At 45.9% G+C, this 18,923-nt stretch overlaps 1 protein-coding gene across 1 annotated transcript in view; it reads right to left on the reverse strand.

Moving 5' to 3' along the window:
* Positions 1–18,923, reverse strand: part of RBPJ (recombination signal binding protein for immunoglobulin kappa J region) — a 308,921-nt gene that overhangs the window by 172,594 nt on the left and 117,404 nt on the right. Inside the window, exons 3-4 of the mRNA XM_078678369.1 lie at positions 8,295–8,390; positions 7,171–7,336 (exon numbers count right to left, since the gene is read on the reverse strand). Of these exons, the coding sequence (XP_078534495.1) occupies positions 7,171–7,336; positions 8,295–8,390 (262 nt within the window). The remainder of the gene's footprint in view (positions 1–7,170; positions 7,337–8,294; positions 8,391–18,923) is intronic.

Here is an 18,923-nt window from a genome sequence, read left to right on the forward strand (position 1 = left end):
ATCTGGGGATGGAGTCGATGCCCATGCGCACTATAGTCCAGTGGAGGAGCCACCTATCTCGTGATACTTCGAAGACTCTTCCAGGACAACAATGTGCAATCATCCGGACCCAACACTAGGCAGCGATCTATGCTATAGATATGAATTCAGCAGCCCACATGCCTCGAACACCTCCTTTCATCAGCCTCAGTGTAAACAGGAGTGGGTTTTTTGAAACTCGCTATCATGAGATCTGCTCCTGCTGGCTGAAGGAAGATCTCATGAATCTGACACTCTTAGGACCACAGTTCGAGAGATATGACCGACTGAAGCTGTGTTCAAGCTTAATCCTAAAATGGTCAGTTCCCAGGTGTCACCCATGGCACTGTGTAGAAATCTAGTCCATAGTGCCCCATCTATAGCCCATGTCCACATTTCAAACACTTTATAAGAACTAGAGACCAGAAAACTAGCAACATAAGGTAACACTGGACACAAGAGCTAGCACTAAAGATCTATAAAACTATTTGTGTCAGAACTCTGCTTAGAGAACCTACTTTTCTTGTTGTAACATGAAGAGGCCATCTAGTTATTTTTAATGTCAAGCTAAATGTTTCTAATCCATTCAACTCCAAGCCTTGAGAATTTGCCCCCACTGCCTTTGTGAACTAGTACCTAAAGGGAATAGTTTGTCAACATCATTGATAATCACCAGTATACAAACAGAATCCTACTGAATAACAAAGGACTGCTTTGGACAGACAGCACAAAGAGATCTGTCATTCTGCGTGTAAGGATAAATGTTTTGCTTCAGCTATCACTCAGGAAAAAAATACATTAATGGCTGGGCAATCACTCCATGTACATCTGCTGAATGTGCATAATTATGGTAGCAAAGTAGGATCTGCTGCTTATGGTTACCCCCACTTTTTAGGGCTTGCGCCATTCGTTGCAGGGCGCAGCACTGCTTTCGCAGGCGAGAGCCCTTGTGTAGGGGGGTTTAGTAACGGAGCCTGGAATCGCACACGCTCGTGTGTGTGCTTTTCTTTTTAGCATCCACGATTGGCCTTTGAGTGCGTGTTTTTCCCCAAAGACGCCACGCAATAGGCCAAAGGGGGACACATTGCTCCGCCCATGGCCTATTGGTGTCTATTACGCGCACCAAAGGCCATGTGGTTTCAATTATCGTGCCCAGACACGGGCGCGATAATTTAAAACACATGTTCTCTTGTGTGTTTTTTCCAGTGCCGCTTGTTTTGTTTCAGGTCGTTTCAGGGCAAAACATTTCACACTACAAAGAGGTCTGAACAATGAGTCGAGGACGTAAGCAGAAGATAAAAACAATGGCACTTACTACAACAACCAGCAAGCATGTCTAGGTACCAAACAGGGTCAACAAGCCACAGTAAACAAACTAACAAACAAAAAGCAAGAGGGTGCACCAAAGAGAGGAATGTGGGGGTGGATAAGCACACAACCGGGGACCATGCTGCTCCGTACCAGCTTATGATATTTAATATGTTTGGCCTAATCTGGAGCTGCTCAAGCCACATTGTAATAAAATGGAAACACATTGTGTTTTCCAGCTTCGGAAACTCATATTCGCTCAAAACATAGTAAAAAAAAAAAAGGACAGCGTTGATAGGCATGACAATAAATTCAAGGATGTACTCATGCAATTCGGTCTATGTAACTGTTGCCAAAAATCTCATAGAACGACTAATAATTCTGTATGTAGCAATTCGAGGATCTTCGCAGTTGGGGCAAAGATATTGTGTGTCATCACCTTGAAGAGCACTGCACCGGTTTCCGGTGGCAGAACATATTTAAGGACATGTGCATTACTTTCAAGAGCTGACATCAAACGTCACCCAGCTATTTCCTTTCTTATGTTAATTGGCATGCTCAGCCCAGGGACTTGAGCCGCAAATATAACTCTTGCTTTAATGTCATTAAATTCCATCTGAAAGGGAGGTCGTCCTTTTGCAGTGTAGGACTTTATCATCTAAAAGAAACACTACCCTTGGACGCCTGGGTCTCAACCTCATTCATATACTTCAGACAAAAACTGAAGACTTGTTTAATTAGATAGGCAGTTTTAAAACCAGAGCCAGACGACGACTGGAATGGCAGGCACTTTAAAAAAGCTTCCAGTCAAATAGGACACAGAGATAACAAAAGTCTATACTCTTAGCTACGGGGGGGAAGAGAGGATGGTCAAGTAGTGGTGAGAAGGGTTAGGTACAAAAAGAGGGTAGGATGCCAGAGTGTGCAACGGCAAGAAAGCGGTAGCACTATTTGAAGTGAATGTGTTGAGAAGGAGGCAGAGTGTATTGTAGGAAGGCTTAGTTTCACGACTGGTGGAGAACGGCTAAAACTGCGGTAGGTACTCTTCTTATGGATAACAGCACTTCTCAAGAAGTGGTAAGAAATGTGTGCAGTTAACTGCGGTACTCTTCTTATGGATAACAGCACCTGTCAAGAAGTGGTAATAAATGTGTGCAGTGTTGAAAGCCAGCAACTATCTATCCCCTGTTCCATTTCCTCTCCCAGCTCACCAGGGTCGCTCTCCAGCTCCAGCCAGCCTTTATTCATCTTCCTGCTGAGGGCTCCGCGCCATCTCAAACCCGCGCGCCACCCTCCCCACCCCAGATTTTCTCTCTCCCGGGTTGTAGTTCCTATACCGGGAACAGTGTTTCGGTAAAATTAAGAGAGCACTGGACAACGGTCTTGCGTCATCAAATGGGGACACAAACAGAGCGATGTGCACTGGCGTATGAAAGAGGAGACGTGGCCGCCATTTTGAAAGATTCAAGCTTCCTAATTTGCACAGCCTCTTTTAAGGCAAAACAAAATAGGCAGATCGTTATTTCTTACATTTGTGTTTGCCTATATCATACATAATTATTTTATAAATTAAATTATATACCTAGTGGTATGTTGTATTAAGTTTATCTCTGTCATTCATAATGTTTATTACGATTAGTAATTATCATGAAAAGTAGCAAAACATGTCTATTAATTAAACTGTTTTCACACACTTCGTTAAAGTTAACCTGAAAGGCCCTTTTACGATGATGAGCACGCATGGTAAGAATGATGTAGTAATTTTGAGTCATATTTTATATTTGTCCTCTTTTCATTTCTACAGGTGGTTCAACACCATTTCACTCTCCTATGTTCTATTGCTTGGCGCCGCTTCCGGATTTTTGCTTGATGCGATGCTGTTTTTGACTAATCAGACTTGGATCCTGCTAATCAGGCCCCATTCTATCTGCGTTCTCCCTAAATTAGTAAGTTCAGTACTTGGGTACATCCCAAATTGGACACTGGTGTACCCTTGTCAGTCCCTAGTATATGGTACCCATGTACCAAGAGCATGGGTACCTACGACGTCCCTCATGGGCTGAAGTATGTATTATGCCACTCATGGGAGACCATTCAAATTGGAACTACAGGCCTGCCATTGCAGCCTGTGTAAGTTGGTGCATACAACACTTACTAAAGATATAGGTTTACTATAGTTTAGGGTCACTGCACTTAAAACCTATAAGTCACCCCTATAGCAGGCCTTTGCAGTCCTGAGGGCAGGGTGCTTGGTTTTAAGTGGGAGGGTGCCCCTGCATGAGCAGGACACTCCTGCAGCCTACAGAGTCCATTTTTCCTGGTTGTCAGTGAAGCAGTATTATACTATATAGAGGGCCACTGCATAATCGCCAAACATGTTGGCAACATACCCCCACACCGTCAACAGTGTGGAAGGTATGATTCCAAGCACTGAAAGAGTCCTCCCTTAGGCTCTTGGTGTTCCTGATACCAGTCTTCTTGACCTGGACAGCACAAAATGGTTGCTGCCGACCAGGACAGATTTCTGCCCTCCTGCTGCTGAGCCATGCTCGAGCAGAGGAAGGTGGAACAATAGACATCCTGTCACAGGGAGGTGTGACCACCTCCCAGACAGGATTTAGTGTATTAGTGCTGGGTGGGTGTGCTTGCCAGCGCCAGAATGTCTCCATGAGAGGCACATTTGGTGGCATAGTCCAGTCCAAACCAGTCCTGGGAGCAGTTGGCTCCCGCTCTGGCGCAAAACTGGACAAATGATATGGGAGTAACCTCCCCCCTGTCCAGACTCTCCCCTGGGAAGGTCTCCTGAATCTTCCCAACCCTTTCCCTAGGGTACTTAGGGGCTTACCTACGTGTAGGCCCCTAGATTCAGATCAGACACCATTGCACTTCACCTGTCTGGGCACTCTGGACTTCGTAGTGAAGTAGCCACTTCCCTGCATTTGCAGGCACCGCACCCTAGTCGACCGGGCTGCCGATCCGGAGCTCCTCTGGACTCTGTGGGCTCTGCATCAAAGGTGGTGGTTTTCCACAGTTCCCGAGGCCTGCTCTACCCTCTCACAAGTTTGAGGCCAGTAGTCCTCATGGTGGTTGCAACAACCGAACTCCTGGGTACTGCCTCCACTTTGCAGTTGCAAGGGCTTGTTGTTGCCTTTGCAAGAAAATCTTCAGGCTCCAATCTTCAGCCACACCGTATCGTGTGCATCGTGGAATGCATCTTTTGGTGAGCTGCTTGTGGTCCCTTGCGACTCAAGTACCTCCGGCCTGTGGGTCCACTTGATGGTCACACTTGTTTCTTTTTGGCTCCCTTGATAATAATAATAATAATAATAATAAGCGTATTTATAGAGCGCGGGAGAAACTTAAACCCCAAGAGGGCATCAAGGCGCTAAACGATGGAAAGACAGCATAAGAAATAACCACTGGCAGAGCATAGGAGCATGGCAAAACTAGGTATAATCAGGGTTAGTAGGAAAGGGAAAACAGCCACGTTTTTATTAATTTACGAAAGATTGACAAAGACGACTGTCTGGCCATTTCGGGCGGAGCGAGTTCCAGAGTTTTGGAGCGAGCAGGGAAAAAGCTCTACCGCCCCATCTCGCCTTATTAACCCTCGGAACTATAAGCAGGTTTTTTGAGGCAGATCGAAGGGATCTGCTGGGAGTATAGGACTTCAGTAGGGATTTGACCCCTTCTGGCCCAGATCCAAAGAACACACCGTGGGCGAAACAAAGGACCTTAAATGAAATTCTCGCCTGAATGGGCAACCAGTGTAGTTCCCTTCTTGCCGCCGTCGCTGATGATCGCCTCGGCAGGTTTAAAACCAATCTAGCAGCAGCATTTTGAATTACCTGTAATTTTTGGATCTCCTTCTGATTTATCCCGCAGTAGAGAGCGTTGCAATAGTCGATCCTGGATAAAACCAGGGCTACCATAGATTGTTTGCGTGCCTCAGGAGATAGGAAAGGAGCTATCTTCTTCAAGGTTAGGATGATGGTACAGCAGGTGCCAACCATTCTATTGACTTGTCGGTCAAACGACAGGGTGGGATCTATCATAACGCCTAAATTCTTTACGAATTTTGCCGGGCGAGGGCATTCGCCCAGAGCGGCGGGCCACCATTCCTCATTCCACAGGTCTTGATTCCTACCAATTACCAGCACCTCTGTTTTCTCACCATTGAGCTTAGGATAATTCCTTATCATCCATGATGCTACCATTTCCATACAGGTCTTAAATTTTGCTCGGGCCCGCCCTGACTCCCTGATTGTGGTGAGTCCCCTGGACCTTGCTGTTCCCAACTTTGCAACTTCTCGACCTCCTTAGTGGGTTGCATTTGCCAAGATTTGCTGGTGCTCCTGTGGGACACCGACCCCTCAGCACTCAACATCCTTTGTGGGACAGCTCGTATCCAGGTCCTAGTCTTCCTCAGCATCATCTGGTTCTCACAGCTGCAGAGCCATGGTCATCGACATCTTCCCTGAAGCACCCGACATCTGACGGCATTCGTCTTCCAAGTCTCCTGGTCACTTCTGAGTGACAGACTTCTGAGTGACAGACTCTGTCCCCTCTGCTTTCAGGTACTCCTCTTCAAGAATCCACGTTTGGATTCCTCCGGACACTTTCTCCTCTACCAGCAGCGGCACTGTCCTGAAGTCCTCCATTGGGTTAGGCGGCGATTTCTGACGCCCCTTCACACCTATGCAACCAGCTTCCCTAGGATAGATACTTGGGTACCACGGTATCCACGGGTGGGGTCGCTCTCCAACTTTCTGTCTTTCACAGGGTTTCTTCAAGGACCACTGGGAAGGGTCGCTAATATTTAAAAATCCAACTGCGACTTGCACATAGACTTGTACGGAGCATGCAGTCGTGTTCACACACTGCACACGCTCTCTGTGGGGTACCTATCTACTTACCTTGAGTGGTTCTGTGGGAGGCCAGCAATTCTACATCCTCTTGACATTGTCCTGACTCGTGGTTCTTATACCACTTTCTTAGTATATGGTTTGGTCCACTCCCTCTCCCCCTCCCCCTCCCCGTCCCCCGGGCCCACTGTGTATTTTGTGCTTTTTTCTGAGTTACTTTGCTAAAGTATTGTGTGCATTGTGTTTATCACCGTGTTGGAGATATTGGAACATACTAGAGAGTATTCTATAATTAATACATATTTTTATAAATACTTGATGTGGTTCCTTTATTTTAATCTATACTATAAGATTGCATTCTGGTAAAACAAGCTGCTATACAATCCTTCAAGACCAAGTCTGACGGCTGCTCTCCACAGCTACCACTTGGATAGCTTCCTAAGGTTGTCGGAGACCTCTTAAATCACCCTTAAGGGTTGTCTGGACTGGTGCAGGGTGCCCACTTACATTAAAGGACAGCATATACCAGGCCAGCCTCTCACAACTACCGTACATAAAGACTATTTTATTAACCACTGGAATTCATTTCATTAAATGATAAAACATGTTTTCCATATACTGCTTCATATTTCAATTTTGCAGTTGTCAGCACTGTAAATAACAGAGTTACTATCAACCCACTTAATGGACATCAAAGTACTGATTACAAAACTATAAAAGGCCAATGCGGCCTGGTTGGGATTAAAACGTGAAACCTGCAGTTTACAATCGGTGATGAACATTTATTGCACTGTCATTGTGATAGCTACAGGTCTGAATGGTAGGCATGGTAAATGTCATAATAGCAAAGCAAATACCAGTTACACATTTTAATCTACAGCAGCATATTTAATTTTTTAAGCTTCAAAACAGACCATCCCACTTACATAAGTTGGTACTACATTGGCACAAAATTATTGACCTTGCTTACATTTCATACCTTGCCTTCCAAATTGAGCTGCTGCATTTCTTGGTCACTGTTTCCAATTCCAATAAAGGCGCATGGTTGCGATTCTTGTTCTGAACAACCATCACGCTCCATTTGTTCTTTCTTTTTCTTCCATCCACTGCCCATGAGGTACACACACGGAGGAGGACAGAAAAACCTGAAGATCAACAAATTAACATTAATGAGACAACAATAAAGTTAAAGATGTAACGGTGGAAACCAGTTTGCCATAATTCAATTGGTTTACTTTAGACTGGTTAAAGTTGCCTTTATACGTGAGGCAGCAGTCAAAGTCAACTCAAGGGGCGAATGCAAAATTACCAAAAAGCACATAAAAAATGTGAAACCTGTTCAGCAAAAGACATGTCTTATGCCCTCATTTCACCTATATTTGTCACCTTGTGTCAGGAACAACAAGAATATTGCTGACTAACTCTACTAACGTACTTAGTAAAACTTTGGGGTATAGTGACTTAGGGGCATTAGAGGATGAATGTATTATAAAAGGCCTTGGATGATCACACATGTTTGAGGCAGTGTGGGCAAGAGGGTACCTTTTGTCACATACCTTGGTAAGTCTTATCTGTAAGGTGTAATATATAGGTTGCAGCGTGTAATGGCTACAATGGCAAGCCTGTCACTAAAATGAAAACTGCCACTTTGAATCATCAATCCAGAGAATTTTAGTGGTTTCAAGAACTAAGTTATGGCATCCAACACACCTAGTTAGTTGACCAGGTACTGAAAGTGCATTTCAGGCCAATGCTTCATTTTTCTTTTACCACCCGTCTAGTTCCTCACACATCTCTGATGAAATAACAGGTACATAAGGAGTGAAATATTTCTCCAAGCATTTTGTTACTTAATCATGTACAGCCCAAGAAGTAACTATGATTATTAACTAAATGTTAAAGGACACTGTAAGGCAGTAAATGTAACCCACGGTATGCAAGACGTCAGCTCTTGGATGACCTGTAATGTTTGCAAAGTTTACTTTTCTGTGTCAACATGGAGACACAGATCTTCTAAATGTTCTTAATGCATGCAAAGACTATCCAAACACAATCCGTTATGGAGTACTTTTCAGCCATTTGATTATTTTTTTTATGGCTTACCTTTTTTCATTGCCGTAGGACTTTTGTGCAACCTTTGCATGGAGAATTAGAACTGTTTGATCACCCCGCTCTTTCAGATAATTGCGCATGGCTTCCCTAAAACAAAATCAGAAAGGAAAAAACTATTTTATGAGGTTATTATCCTACCATAGATTATTCTAGACTGCATGTGTTAAGGTAACAGCTTCAGAAATCTAGAACTTGGGGATCAATGAGTAAAGCCAAAATACATTCTAACTAATAATGCATAGCAAATAACTATTAGGTTGCATTTCAATTCCCTTAATGTGTTCCAATGTAAGATAGATATCGATATATATGTGGCGTAATATTTGCTGCGCCGGCCAGGGGCGCAGAACAGATGGCCCTGCAGCACAAAGCGACCCGGACTTCCTACTGGCACCACACTGTTTCACAGTGTAATTTGGCTCGGGGTACCGAGATGTCCGGAGGCCACCGATTGTGAATGCGGCCTGCATAAGAGATTCGAGGTATTATACCTACATGGGGGTGATTGAATGTCGGAGTGACGGCCCCTATTCCACTGCGGTCACGTCCACATTGGTAGCAGCGGTACGAGGGGACTCAGTAAGGTGCCGTGGATGTTGGACTTCATGTGGGGACTAGCATCACCTACCTGCAGACTTATTACACGCCTGCACCTATGTGTTTCACTGCTCCCCATGCCGCCAACCCAGGTGCATAATCATGATGCTCTCTGGGAATTGTAGTTGGTGTATTTGGTGCAACGAACAACAGGTGTGCAAAAACGAACTCTGATTTGGGGAGGAGTAATCAGGGCGTGTCAACATAAACTGAGAAGGATTGGGCACATTTGAAGCAGAACTCCATGCAGATATGGCGCTGAGGAAGGCTTATTGCTGAAATGCATTCGCCGATACTGCAATGTTCCAAATAAAGCGGTTCTCCTTGCTGAAATCCCCTTTGGCCTCTGATCTTTTCATTTGGAGAGATGTGGCGTAATATATATATATATATATATATATATATATATATATATATATATATATACACATATATACACACACATATATACACATATATATACATATACACCAATCCGGGATTCCTTCGTTTGAAATCAGGCGCTGACACCGTGGGATCAGTATATCAAAGAAGAAGGTTTATTCCATTAGATAAGCTTGACGCGTTTCGGCGGCAAAACCGCCTTGTTCACAACATCATACTACAAATAATGAAGTGCATTATATACAATTGATTGGCTTGGTAGCAGCCTACGTGGGTTGCCATGGAAACTTTCCTCATACAACAGGCATGTAAGAGGTGCGCTCCGTGACATGTGGTGAGTCATGGTCTTCCTTGCAGTATTTCTTTTAGCATCATTACATTTCAAAATGCTGTGACATAAGATCTGTTATTTGTAATTACAAAAAGCAAACCATTCAGGCAAACCAAATTAAATTAATTGTAGATCGAACATGTTATATGCATCATTATTACATTTCTCATATAGAGGAATACCTGTAAGTGCTGGCATTACCCGACCTTTGTGAAAAATACGTGCAATATATACAATGTGCTTCTTGATATGAAAAAATGAAATTACAGCTTGTGCATTTGCCATGGTATGATATTTCTCAGAACGGAGTACTCAAACTAATGCTGCATTAGTTAGGATCCCTGGAAATGTCAGGCTGATTAGAGTACATACCAGTTCTCATTGACTCAGGCTATTGTTCCATAATTTAAAATTCAAAAGTCTCGACCCGTTGGTTGGTTTGCATCCGTCATTGTATATGTTTACAGGGCAAGAGAATACCTAGAAGCATATGTGTTACTCTTGACTTAGGTGTTATGCGGGTGCATTAGTTGTTGGATACAACGCCTGTAGGCGTGTGTGTCCTGTGCTGCCCAAGTAGGCCTACGGGACAAAGACATGTCACAGGTTAAAGACATAGTGCAGTAAGATGTAAGGTCAAGTTTGTATTACCACGGGTGCACAACGCACAGTGCAGGGACAAAGGTTTTAGAGTAAAGAATTATTATTAAGGAAATTAGAATAAAGAATTATAAATAAATGATTCAAATCAGGAATATTTCAGAAAATTGCATGTTACTGTACGTTTGCTTCTGCCACCAAGCAAAAAAGAATATTAAAAAGTTGTTACTGGCACATGTGTTAAAAATGTTTTGAGGAGTTGGTCTTGGAAAGGAGAGTCATTTTAGACTATTTACATAATATCAATAACAAGTATGTTACATGCGGTTTCAGAGGTGCACACTCATTGCTTCGTCTGCATTCAGGCCATTGGTAGTCTTGGAGTCGAGTAGGATGATGTATCTAGACTCCAATCTCCTGAGCGCTAACTGTCTGTTACCGCACCTGGCATTTTTCTTCACACTGACAATTACAAAGTACTTCAAATCCTCTACCCTGCCCCGATGATGTGCATTGATGTGGCGTGCCACAGGATATGCGGGAGCATCATTATTGATCGCACGTAAGTGTTGCAATATCCTCACATGGACAGGGTGTATGGTGCTCCCGATGTATCTTTTGTTGCACGTGAACTGTAAGACATAAATTGCAAAATCGGTTTTGCATGTAAAGTTCTCTCTTATGTCTTAAGGGGTTTGAAGCTGTACTTTGTTTGTGTTAATGCCATACCTGCAGGCTTTGCATTTTTTGCATTTGTGAAAGCCATTCATGCTTTTGAGCTAAAGTGTGTTCTTCTCTTTGCGTGGTGTGTTGGACACTAATTCTTGCTTCATTAATTTTGCCCTTCTAAAGGTAATTTGGGGCAACTTGGCACATGAGGGTCCTTTAGCCCCTTCGCTGCGGGGGTAATTCCCCCGCTGTGCTGGGGGGTAGGAGTGCGCGCACAGCACCCGCGTCATGAGGCACGGCGCTCCTGTACTCATGACGAGCTAAGCTCGTCACAGGTGCACCCTCTCCCGTGGAACGCTCAGCACAGCAGGGGAATTCTCCCCGCACCTGAGCGTTCCACGGCTCATGACGAGCTGAGTTCGTCATGAGCAACGGAGCACCATGCCTCATGACTAGCTCAGCTCGTCATGAGCATGGAAAAGGTTAGTGGGGTCGTTACGTACCACTGGCCAGTGTCTGTATAGGATTTTACGTAACTGTGTGTGATAGGCGTTGTACCCTGTGATCAGTCGTGGTTTCAGCTGATTTGGTTACTGTTGGTTGTACAGGCTGTTTGAAGATAAGTTTCTCTCTAGTCTTTGTGGTGCGCTTGTGTTCAGCTTTACTAAGGGTTTTGTTCTGATAACCTCTGGCACGCAGTCTGTCAAACAACTCATGTTTTGATTTTTCGAATCCTTCTTGTGTAGTACAGTTGCGCTTCATCCGGAGGCATTCTGGTGATGAGGCTAGTGCGGTGAAAGCTATCAGCGTTCAAGATTGTGTTTCCTGACGTGGGTTTCCTATATGTTCTGGATTGTATCTTGTTGTTGTGGACAAACAATTCCAGATCTAGGAAGACAATGGATTGCTTACTGGTCGTGCAGGTGAACTGAAGGTTCAAGGTGTTTTGGTTCAGCTCCTCAGCAAACTTTATTGCACTCTCTTCACTGCCTTTCCATAGCACGAAAATATCATCGATGTAGCGACAACAAAGTGCCATATATACATCAATACACACATGCATACATACATACATAACCTACTGGTGGTCGCCAGTAGGTAGTTATAGTTAGAACCTACTTTCCATACGAAAAGCGTTTTTTGATTTGCTAATAACTTTGGAGTCGTTTGACGCGAAATTCTCGCAAAAAAAAGTCTACCCAGGTCAGCTCCTATCCTGAAAATTTATTAATTACCATAGGAAATTTTGAGACAGGCTACAGCCCAAACTGCTAAACGGAATTACCCCACATTTGGCAAAAAGGTAGTGCTTGGATCAGAAAGCGACTTTTTTTAAAAAAATGGTGTAAATCCGTTCAGTAGTTGCGGAGAAATTAAAAAAATACATGTTTTGATATCTACGGCCACGGTGGATTCGCGAACCCTCCAGACCACAAGTTTTATTCTAATTGGCTGTCAACACTCCAAACCAGGAAGTGTTGGCAGCCATCTTGTGATTCGGTGGAACGGAGTTACAAGAAAACAGAATTAAGCAGGAAAACCAAGAAAAGGGGGCAGGGTAAAACACCCTGACCCACTAGGCCTGCTCAGGGTGTCCCCACAAGGACCACAGGGCCAAAAAAAGCATTTATTTTAAAAAGAATATCAACCAAATTCGCGCTGGGTGTGTGAATCGGGGCGAAACAAAATGAAAAAACGAAAGGCGCTTCGTTATTTTTAAGTCCCCGGCTGGGTCAGGTCCCTGGGGCATGCAGAAAATGTATAGTGGGGGCCTGCGGGGGGGGGCCCCGCAGCCCCAGGGACCACCACCTTCCCGGGGCTTCATTTATGGTTTGCGGGGGCACGCAGCCCCCCCAGCCCCTGGGACTGCCACCTCCCCGGGGCTCTACTTTTTAAAAATAATAATGTGCGTGGGGCTCGAGCCCCCCCCCAAAAAACGCACCAGAGACGACCACCTCCCTAGGGCTTGGAGGGTGAAAAAGCACGGGCACGTAGACCCCCGCAGCTCCAGGGACCGCCACCACCCGGGGCTCTCATTTAAAAAAAAAACAAATAACCTTAGTGGAGGGGCTCGAGCACCCCCATACGCCCCGGGGACCACCACCTCCCCGGGGCTTTGCAATGGTTGGGAGGTTGCCCGCCTCCCTCCTGGAGCCCTTGATGGCCCTGGGGACCCCCACCCCCCAGGGCTGGCTCCTGCAGTGTCTTGGGGTGCCCACACCCGGGACACTGCTATTTGCTATGGTAGGGCGGGAGCACGGCTCATGGTAGGGCGGGAGCACGGCTCCTGCCCTACCATAGCAAACTCTGCTTTGGATTTTGGAAGCGAGAGCAGGGAAACTTGCTCTCCCTTCCAAAATCCAAAGCAGAATTGCTTTTCCACAAGGGGAGCTGCATGTCAGCAGCTCCCCGTATGGAAAAGCAATGACAGCTCCCGCTGGACGCGAGGAGCTGGTTCGGACCCTGGGGGCATTGGGGCTCCCCCCACTGTCCCCAACGGAGTGGCCAGGCCCCGGGGGATAGGGTCGCCGGGGCTAGAAGTGGCCTGGGAGGTGGGCCACACGGCCCCTCTCCCATTAAATAAATATACATTTTTAAAAAAGGCAGACCGCCCCCGGGGGATGGGGTCCCCGGGCCATAATTGGCCTGAGGAGGGGGCCAAGCCGCCCCCCTCAGAAAAAATAATAATAATTCAAATGGATGGGCAGGCCTCGGGGATGGGGTCCCCAGGGCCAAAAGTGGCCAAGGGAAGGGGGGTCACGCAGCCCCCTCCCAAAAAAAATTAAAAAAAGGAACCGACAAATCGCCGGTGGCCCCACCCCCTCCCGGCACCACTGTGCAAGCGTGCCCGTGGCGCGTTTTAAGGAGGGGAATTAGTTCCCCTTCAATCCTGAGAGTCCCTGGGGGCTATCTAGCCCATCAAGTACCTTTAGTACGCGCAACAGGGCTGGGTTGCAGAGTGGTGGTCCGAGGCCACGCCCCTTTTTACACCTATCTGCAACGCAGCTGTATGGAGCTTACTAGAGGTACCTGGTGGGCTAGTTGGCCCCCAGAGACCCTCAGGATTCAAGGGGACTTAATCCCCCAACTTAATACACGCCACGGGGTGCGTTTGCACAGTGGTGCAGGGAGGGGGGTGGCCTGATGTGACACATGTGCTAACGCGCCCAACTGAAAACGCGCCACAAGGCGCGCTTTCTCACTTGTCACATCAGGCCCCACCCCGTCCCTTCACTACTGTGCAAACAGGCACTCTGGTGCGTTGTAAGTTGGGGGATTAAGTCCCCTTGAATCCTGAGGGTCCCTTGGGTCCAACCAGCCCACCTGGTACCCCCAGTAAGCGCCACAGAGCTGCGTTGCAGATAGCTGTAAAAAGGGGCTTGGCCTTGGACCACCTCTCTGCAACGCACCTCTGTGGCACTTACTGGAGGTACCTGGTGGGCTAGTTGGCCACCAGGGACCCTCTGAATTCAAGGGGAATTAATCACCCAACTTAAAACCTGCGTATTTGCATAGTGGTGAAGGGAGGGGGCGGGACTGTTGTGACGTTTGTACTTATCCAATCACTCCGCCAAAACCCAAGCACTTATAAATTCACCATGCACTCTCCTTGCAGTACTCTAATCATCCAGTCAGTACCCATGCACTAATACATGCACTGCTACAATACCCTGAGCACTACCCATGCAGTCCGGCCATCGCCCTGTCAGTACCCATGCACTCCTTCTATCACCCAGCCAGCACCATGCACTTATCCAATCACTCCATCAAAACCCAAGCACTTATAAATTCACCATGCACTCCTAGCGATACTCTAATCTTCCAGTCAGCACCCATGTACTCATGGATTGGCCCAGGTACTAACACAAGCACTGCTACAATCCCCTAAGCAACTCCCATGCAGACTTCTAACCACCTACGCACTACGGATTCACTCCTCCAATTACAACGCACAGCAGAGTCAGCGCTGATACGGGTGAACGCTTCCTTCTTGCCGCCATTGCCTTCGAGGTCATTGAGCCACGAGACACGCCTTCTTGTGCTGGCCATACCCCCCCTCCAACACCCTGAGCAATCCCATAAAGCATGTGCTTTTGCCGGAAGCGCAGCGGACGAGCGCAGCGGGCGCGACGATGGCGCGCCAATGGTGCGCTTAAGGCAAGCTCGTCTGCGCTCGTCCGCGCTAGGCAGAGCTCAGAGCCAGACACTATAGATAATGTTATCCACCTTACGCACAGATACTCAAGGGATGCTCTGCTACTTTTGAATAGAGAGCTAAAGGGCCCTTGCTTACACTCTGTAAATGGGGACAACTCCTTCAACCACTGCCTCCATTGCCCGTATAAATTTACACCTACTATGCCTCAACATTCCTCCTCCATCCCAATGTGCATGGCCCTGATTAATTGCAGATCACCCCCCAAGCATTCAATAGAAATCTACCACACGTTAGAAAATCGCCAGTTAGATGTTCTTTTCCTAACGGAAACCTGGTTGGGACCAGATTCCGACCCAGACATCGTCAAGTCCCTTCCTCCGGGCTTCCTAATTCAACATGTGGACCGATCCAAAGGGAAGGGAGGGGGTGTTGCTATAATTTATAAAGACCATCTTTCCAGCCGACTGCAAGGCAGCCCCCTCCTAGATTGTGAAAATGTTTTATTCTCAATTCAAGCCTCCCCATGTAGATCTTTGTCAGGAATTCTTATCTACCGCCCTCCAGGACCCATGGGCCAGTTCAGTGAATCTCTTATGGAACATACAAGCACATTGGCTGCCATTCACTCCACTTTTATGATCCTAGGAGATCTGAATATCCATTTTGATAAAAAGGAAGTCAAACCGGCCTCTGACCTAATAGCAGACCTTGAAACCCTTCAGCTTAGGCTACAAAGTAGACAACCGACCCATTCACTGGGCCACCTGTTGGATCCTATCTTTTCCAACATTAATGATCTTACTATCTTAGATCATACCCCGGTACCATGGTCTGACCATTTCTTAATTTCACTGAATTGGCAGCTATCACACATCTTACGCCCTAAATCTCTACCTAATAAGCCCACTCGCTCTTAGGCTACGCTAGACCCAGAAAAATGGAAGTTAAATCTAGAGCGCTCCCCCCTAAACTTGTCTCCAACCCTATTCACGCCGACGCAGAGTTTTCGAATTGGATAGGAGAGACATTGGACAAAACCCTACCAAAAAAGTCTTCCTGTAAGTCCCGAGGTAAAATTACCTCCCCATGGTTTACCCAGGAAATGCGACTTTTAAAAAAAGTCTGTAAGAAATCAGAAAGAGACTGGAGAAAAAATTTCGACCCTATTAAAAAAGTGAATATAAACAGACCATTCTCAATTACAAAAAGGCACTTAAAATCGCCCAAGTCAAATATTTCGAGGAAAAAATCAATTCATCCACCAACTCATCAAGGGAGACGTTTCAAATTGCTAAGAAACTTCTCAAAGCACCTGATCCTCCCCCTTTAGTAGAGCCATCAGCTACCCGATGCAATGAACTTGCGGAGTTTTTTGAATCAAAGATTAAAAACATTCTCAATTCTCTTCCGTCACAAACATCTGACGCTCTCTCCATCTCTAATCCGCCTCGTCTCACACCCCATGCTACAGCACATCAATTGTCCCACTTCACCCCCCTGACAATAGATACTCTCTCTGCAATACTATATTCAATCAAAAGTGGATCCCCAACCGATCCCGCACCCTTTAACATCCTAAAGTTAGTTGCACCTACCATTCTTCCTTACCTGGCAAAGCTGATTAATATCTCACTTACCTATGGCGTTGTTCCACCTAGCTGGAAAAAAGCAATTGTCAAAGCCCTTATTAAAAAATCGCATTTGGACCCACTAGAACTAGGCAATTTTCGACCGATCTCCTTGCTCCCAGGCATTAGTAAAATAGCTGAGAAATATGTCAATCACCACCTTTCTGAATACCTCGAAACCAATGGTCTCCTGGAGCCGTCTCAGACGGGATTTAGGCCCGGCCAGAGCACAGAAACCGCAATGTTGGCAGTTGTCGAAGAGGCAAGAAAAATCATGGATTCAGGAGGATCAGTGGCAGTGATCCTCCTGGACCTGAGTGCTGCCTTCGACACCGTCAACCATTCGACACTGGTCCATAGGCTTAGAGATCTTGGAATTGTAGGAACGGCCCTGTCATGGTTGGAATCCTTCCTTAACGATAGGTCCTTCCAGGTAGCAGATGGTAATTTCACTTCTAGGCCCACTGCCATCAGCTGTGGGGTCCCTCAGGGTTCGTCCCTGAGTCCGACCCTTTTTAATGTTTACATGTCCCCCCTTGAGAAGATCGTCACCCCATTTGGGATCAAGCTTTTAACCTACGCTGACGACACCCAATTGGTAGTCTCCTTAAGTCAGCATGACCAATCCCTCACCAACCTTCACAACTGTCTTAGCGACATAACTAAATGGATGAACATCTCAAACTTAATAATGACAAGACAGAGATAAAGGTCCTATGCAATCAGTCACTCTACCAACCTAAATCCCTGTGGCCGCCCTGAATGGGCACACCACCCAATCCGAAACAAGAAATCAAGAGTCTAGGAATCTGGCTGGATGAAGGCCTCAATTTCTCCACTCAAGCAAGAAAAACGGCTGGTGTGTGCCATGGCCTCCTACGGGCCGCTAGAAAAATTCTGCCTTTACTTCCAACACAATCCCAAAAACTCTTGATTCACGGCCTTGTGTTGTCCCGCCTAGACTACGGTAATGCCCTCTATTTGGGGGCCCCTAAAAAAGTACTATAAAAACTTCAGACAGTACAAAATACTGCCGCCTGCCTTCTCACAGGAACCCATCGTCGCTGTTCAGCCAAACCAGCCTTGAATGCCTTGCATTGGCTGCCTATTCAGGAGAGACTACAATTTAAGGCACTTTGCACGACATATAAAATTCTGCATGGTAAGGCACCACCCATCTTAAAAAACCTTATCACCCCCTATACCAACAAGAGAACGTTACGTTCCTCACACTGCAACTTAGCATTCGTACCCAGAATCAAGAAAGCCCGTTCTGGAGGTCGACTCTTTGCATATCATGCCTCCAAGTTATGGAACGCATTGCCCCCAGACATCAGAGCCCAGCCTAACCTGCTCTCATTCCGCAGGGCGCTCAAGACATGGCTGTTCCCGTAATGCTCCCCCTGCACCTGGTTTCTTGTCACTAGCGCTGGGACGCTTACGGGCAGCCATGCGCTTTATAAATCTGTAAAATAAAATAAATAAAAATAAAATACACACACCACCACACTTATTTATACAGATACTAACACATACTTACTCTCTTAAACAATCACTCATAGAAAAACACATTCATCCATACAGATATTCTTGCAATCACTCACTCTCACATATAGTCATTTATATACTCCAACACTCTCATATACTGCTTTAAAACATATATAGTTACTCACACATGCACCACTGAGACATCCATTCACTCACCAACACACCCATACGCACACTCAACCACCCATACAGCTGTTTCTAAATGCACTCTTGAACCCATACACCCAGTGAAACAACCACTCACATATCTATGCACAGAGTCGCACACCTCCCCACCCACCCACCCACAAAGACACTCCGGCACCCATATAGATACTCAGACAACCAATAAATAACCTATATAGACACTCATGTAGCTACTCACCAAGCCATTCAGCCGCTTACACAGCAACTAACAGACTAATAAAGACATTCACAGTTTAGTCACTAACCCATGCATTCAGTAAGACACATTTAATCACTTGCTTATATAGTCAGTCACAAACCTACTAAATCACCATTCAGACATTCATACACCCACTCTTACTTCAATGTACCTTTGATGCCATTTAAGATGTCCTGAGTGATGTCACAGACAATGTCATGAGTGATGTAATATGTGACGTCATCAGGAGTGCATTGCGGGGCGCAAGTTGTAGTTAGGTCTACTAACTATAACGACCGAATTTCTATGGTTTTGTATGAGTGAAATCTCCAACTAATAA

This window comes from Lissotriton helveticus, chromosome 2_2 (assembly GCF_964261635.1).
Source record: "Lissotriton helveticus chromosome 2_2, aLisHel1.1, whole genome shotgun sequence".
Lineage (NCBI taxonomy): Eukaryota > Metazoa > Chordata > Amphibia > Caudata > Salamandridae > Lissotriton > Lissotriton helveticus.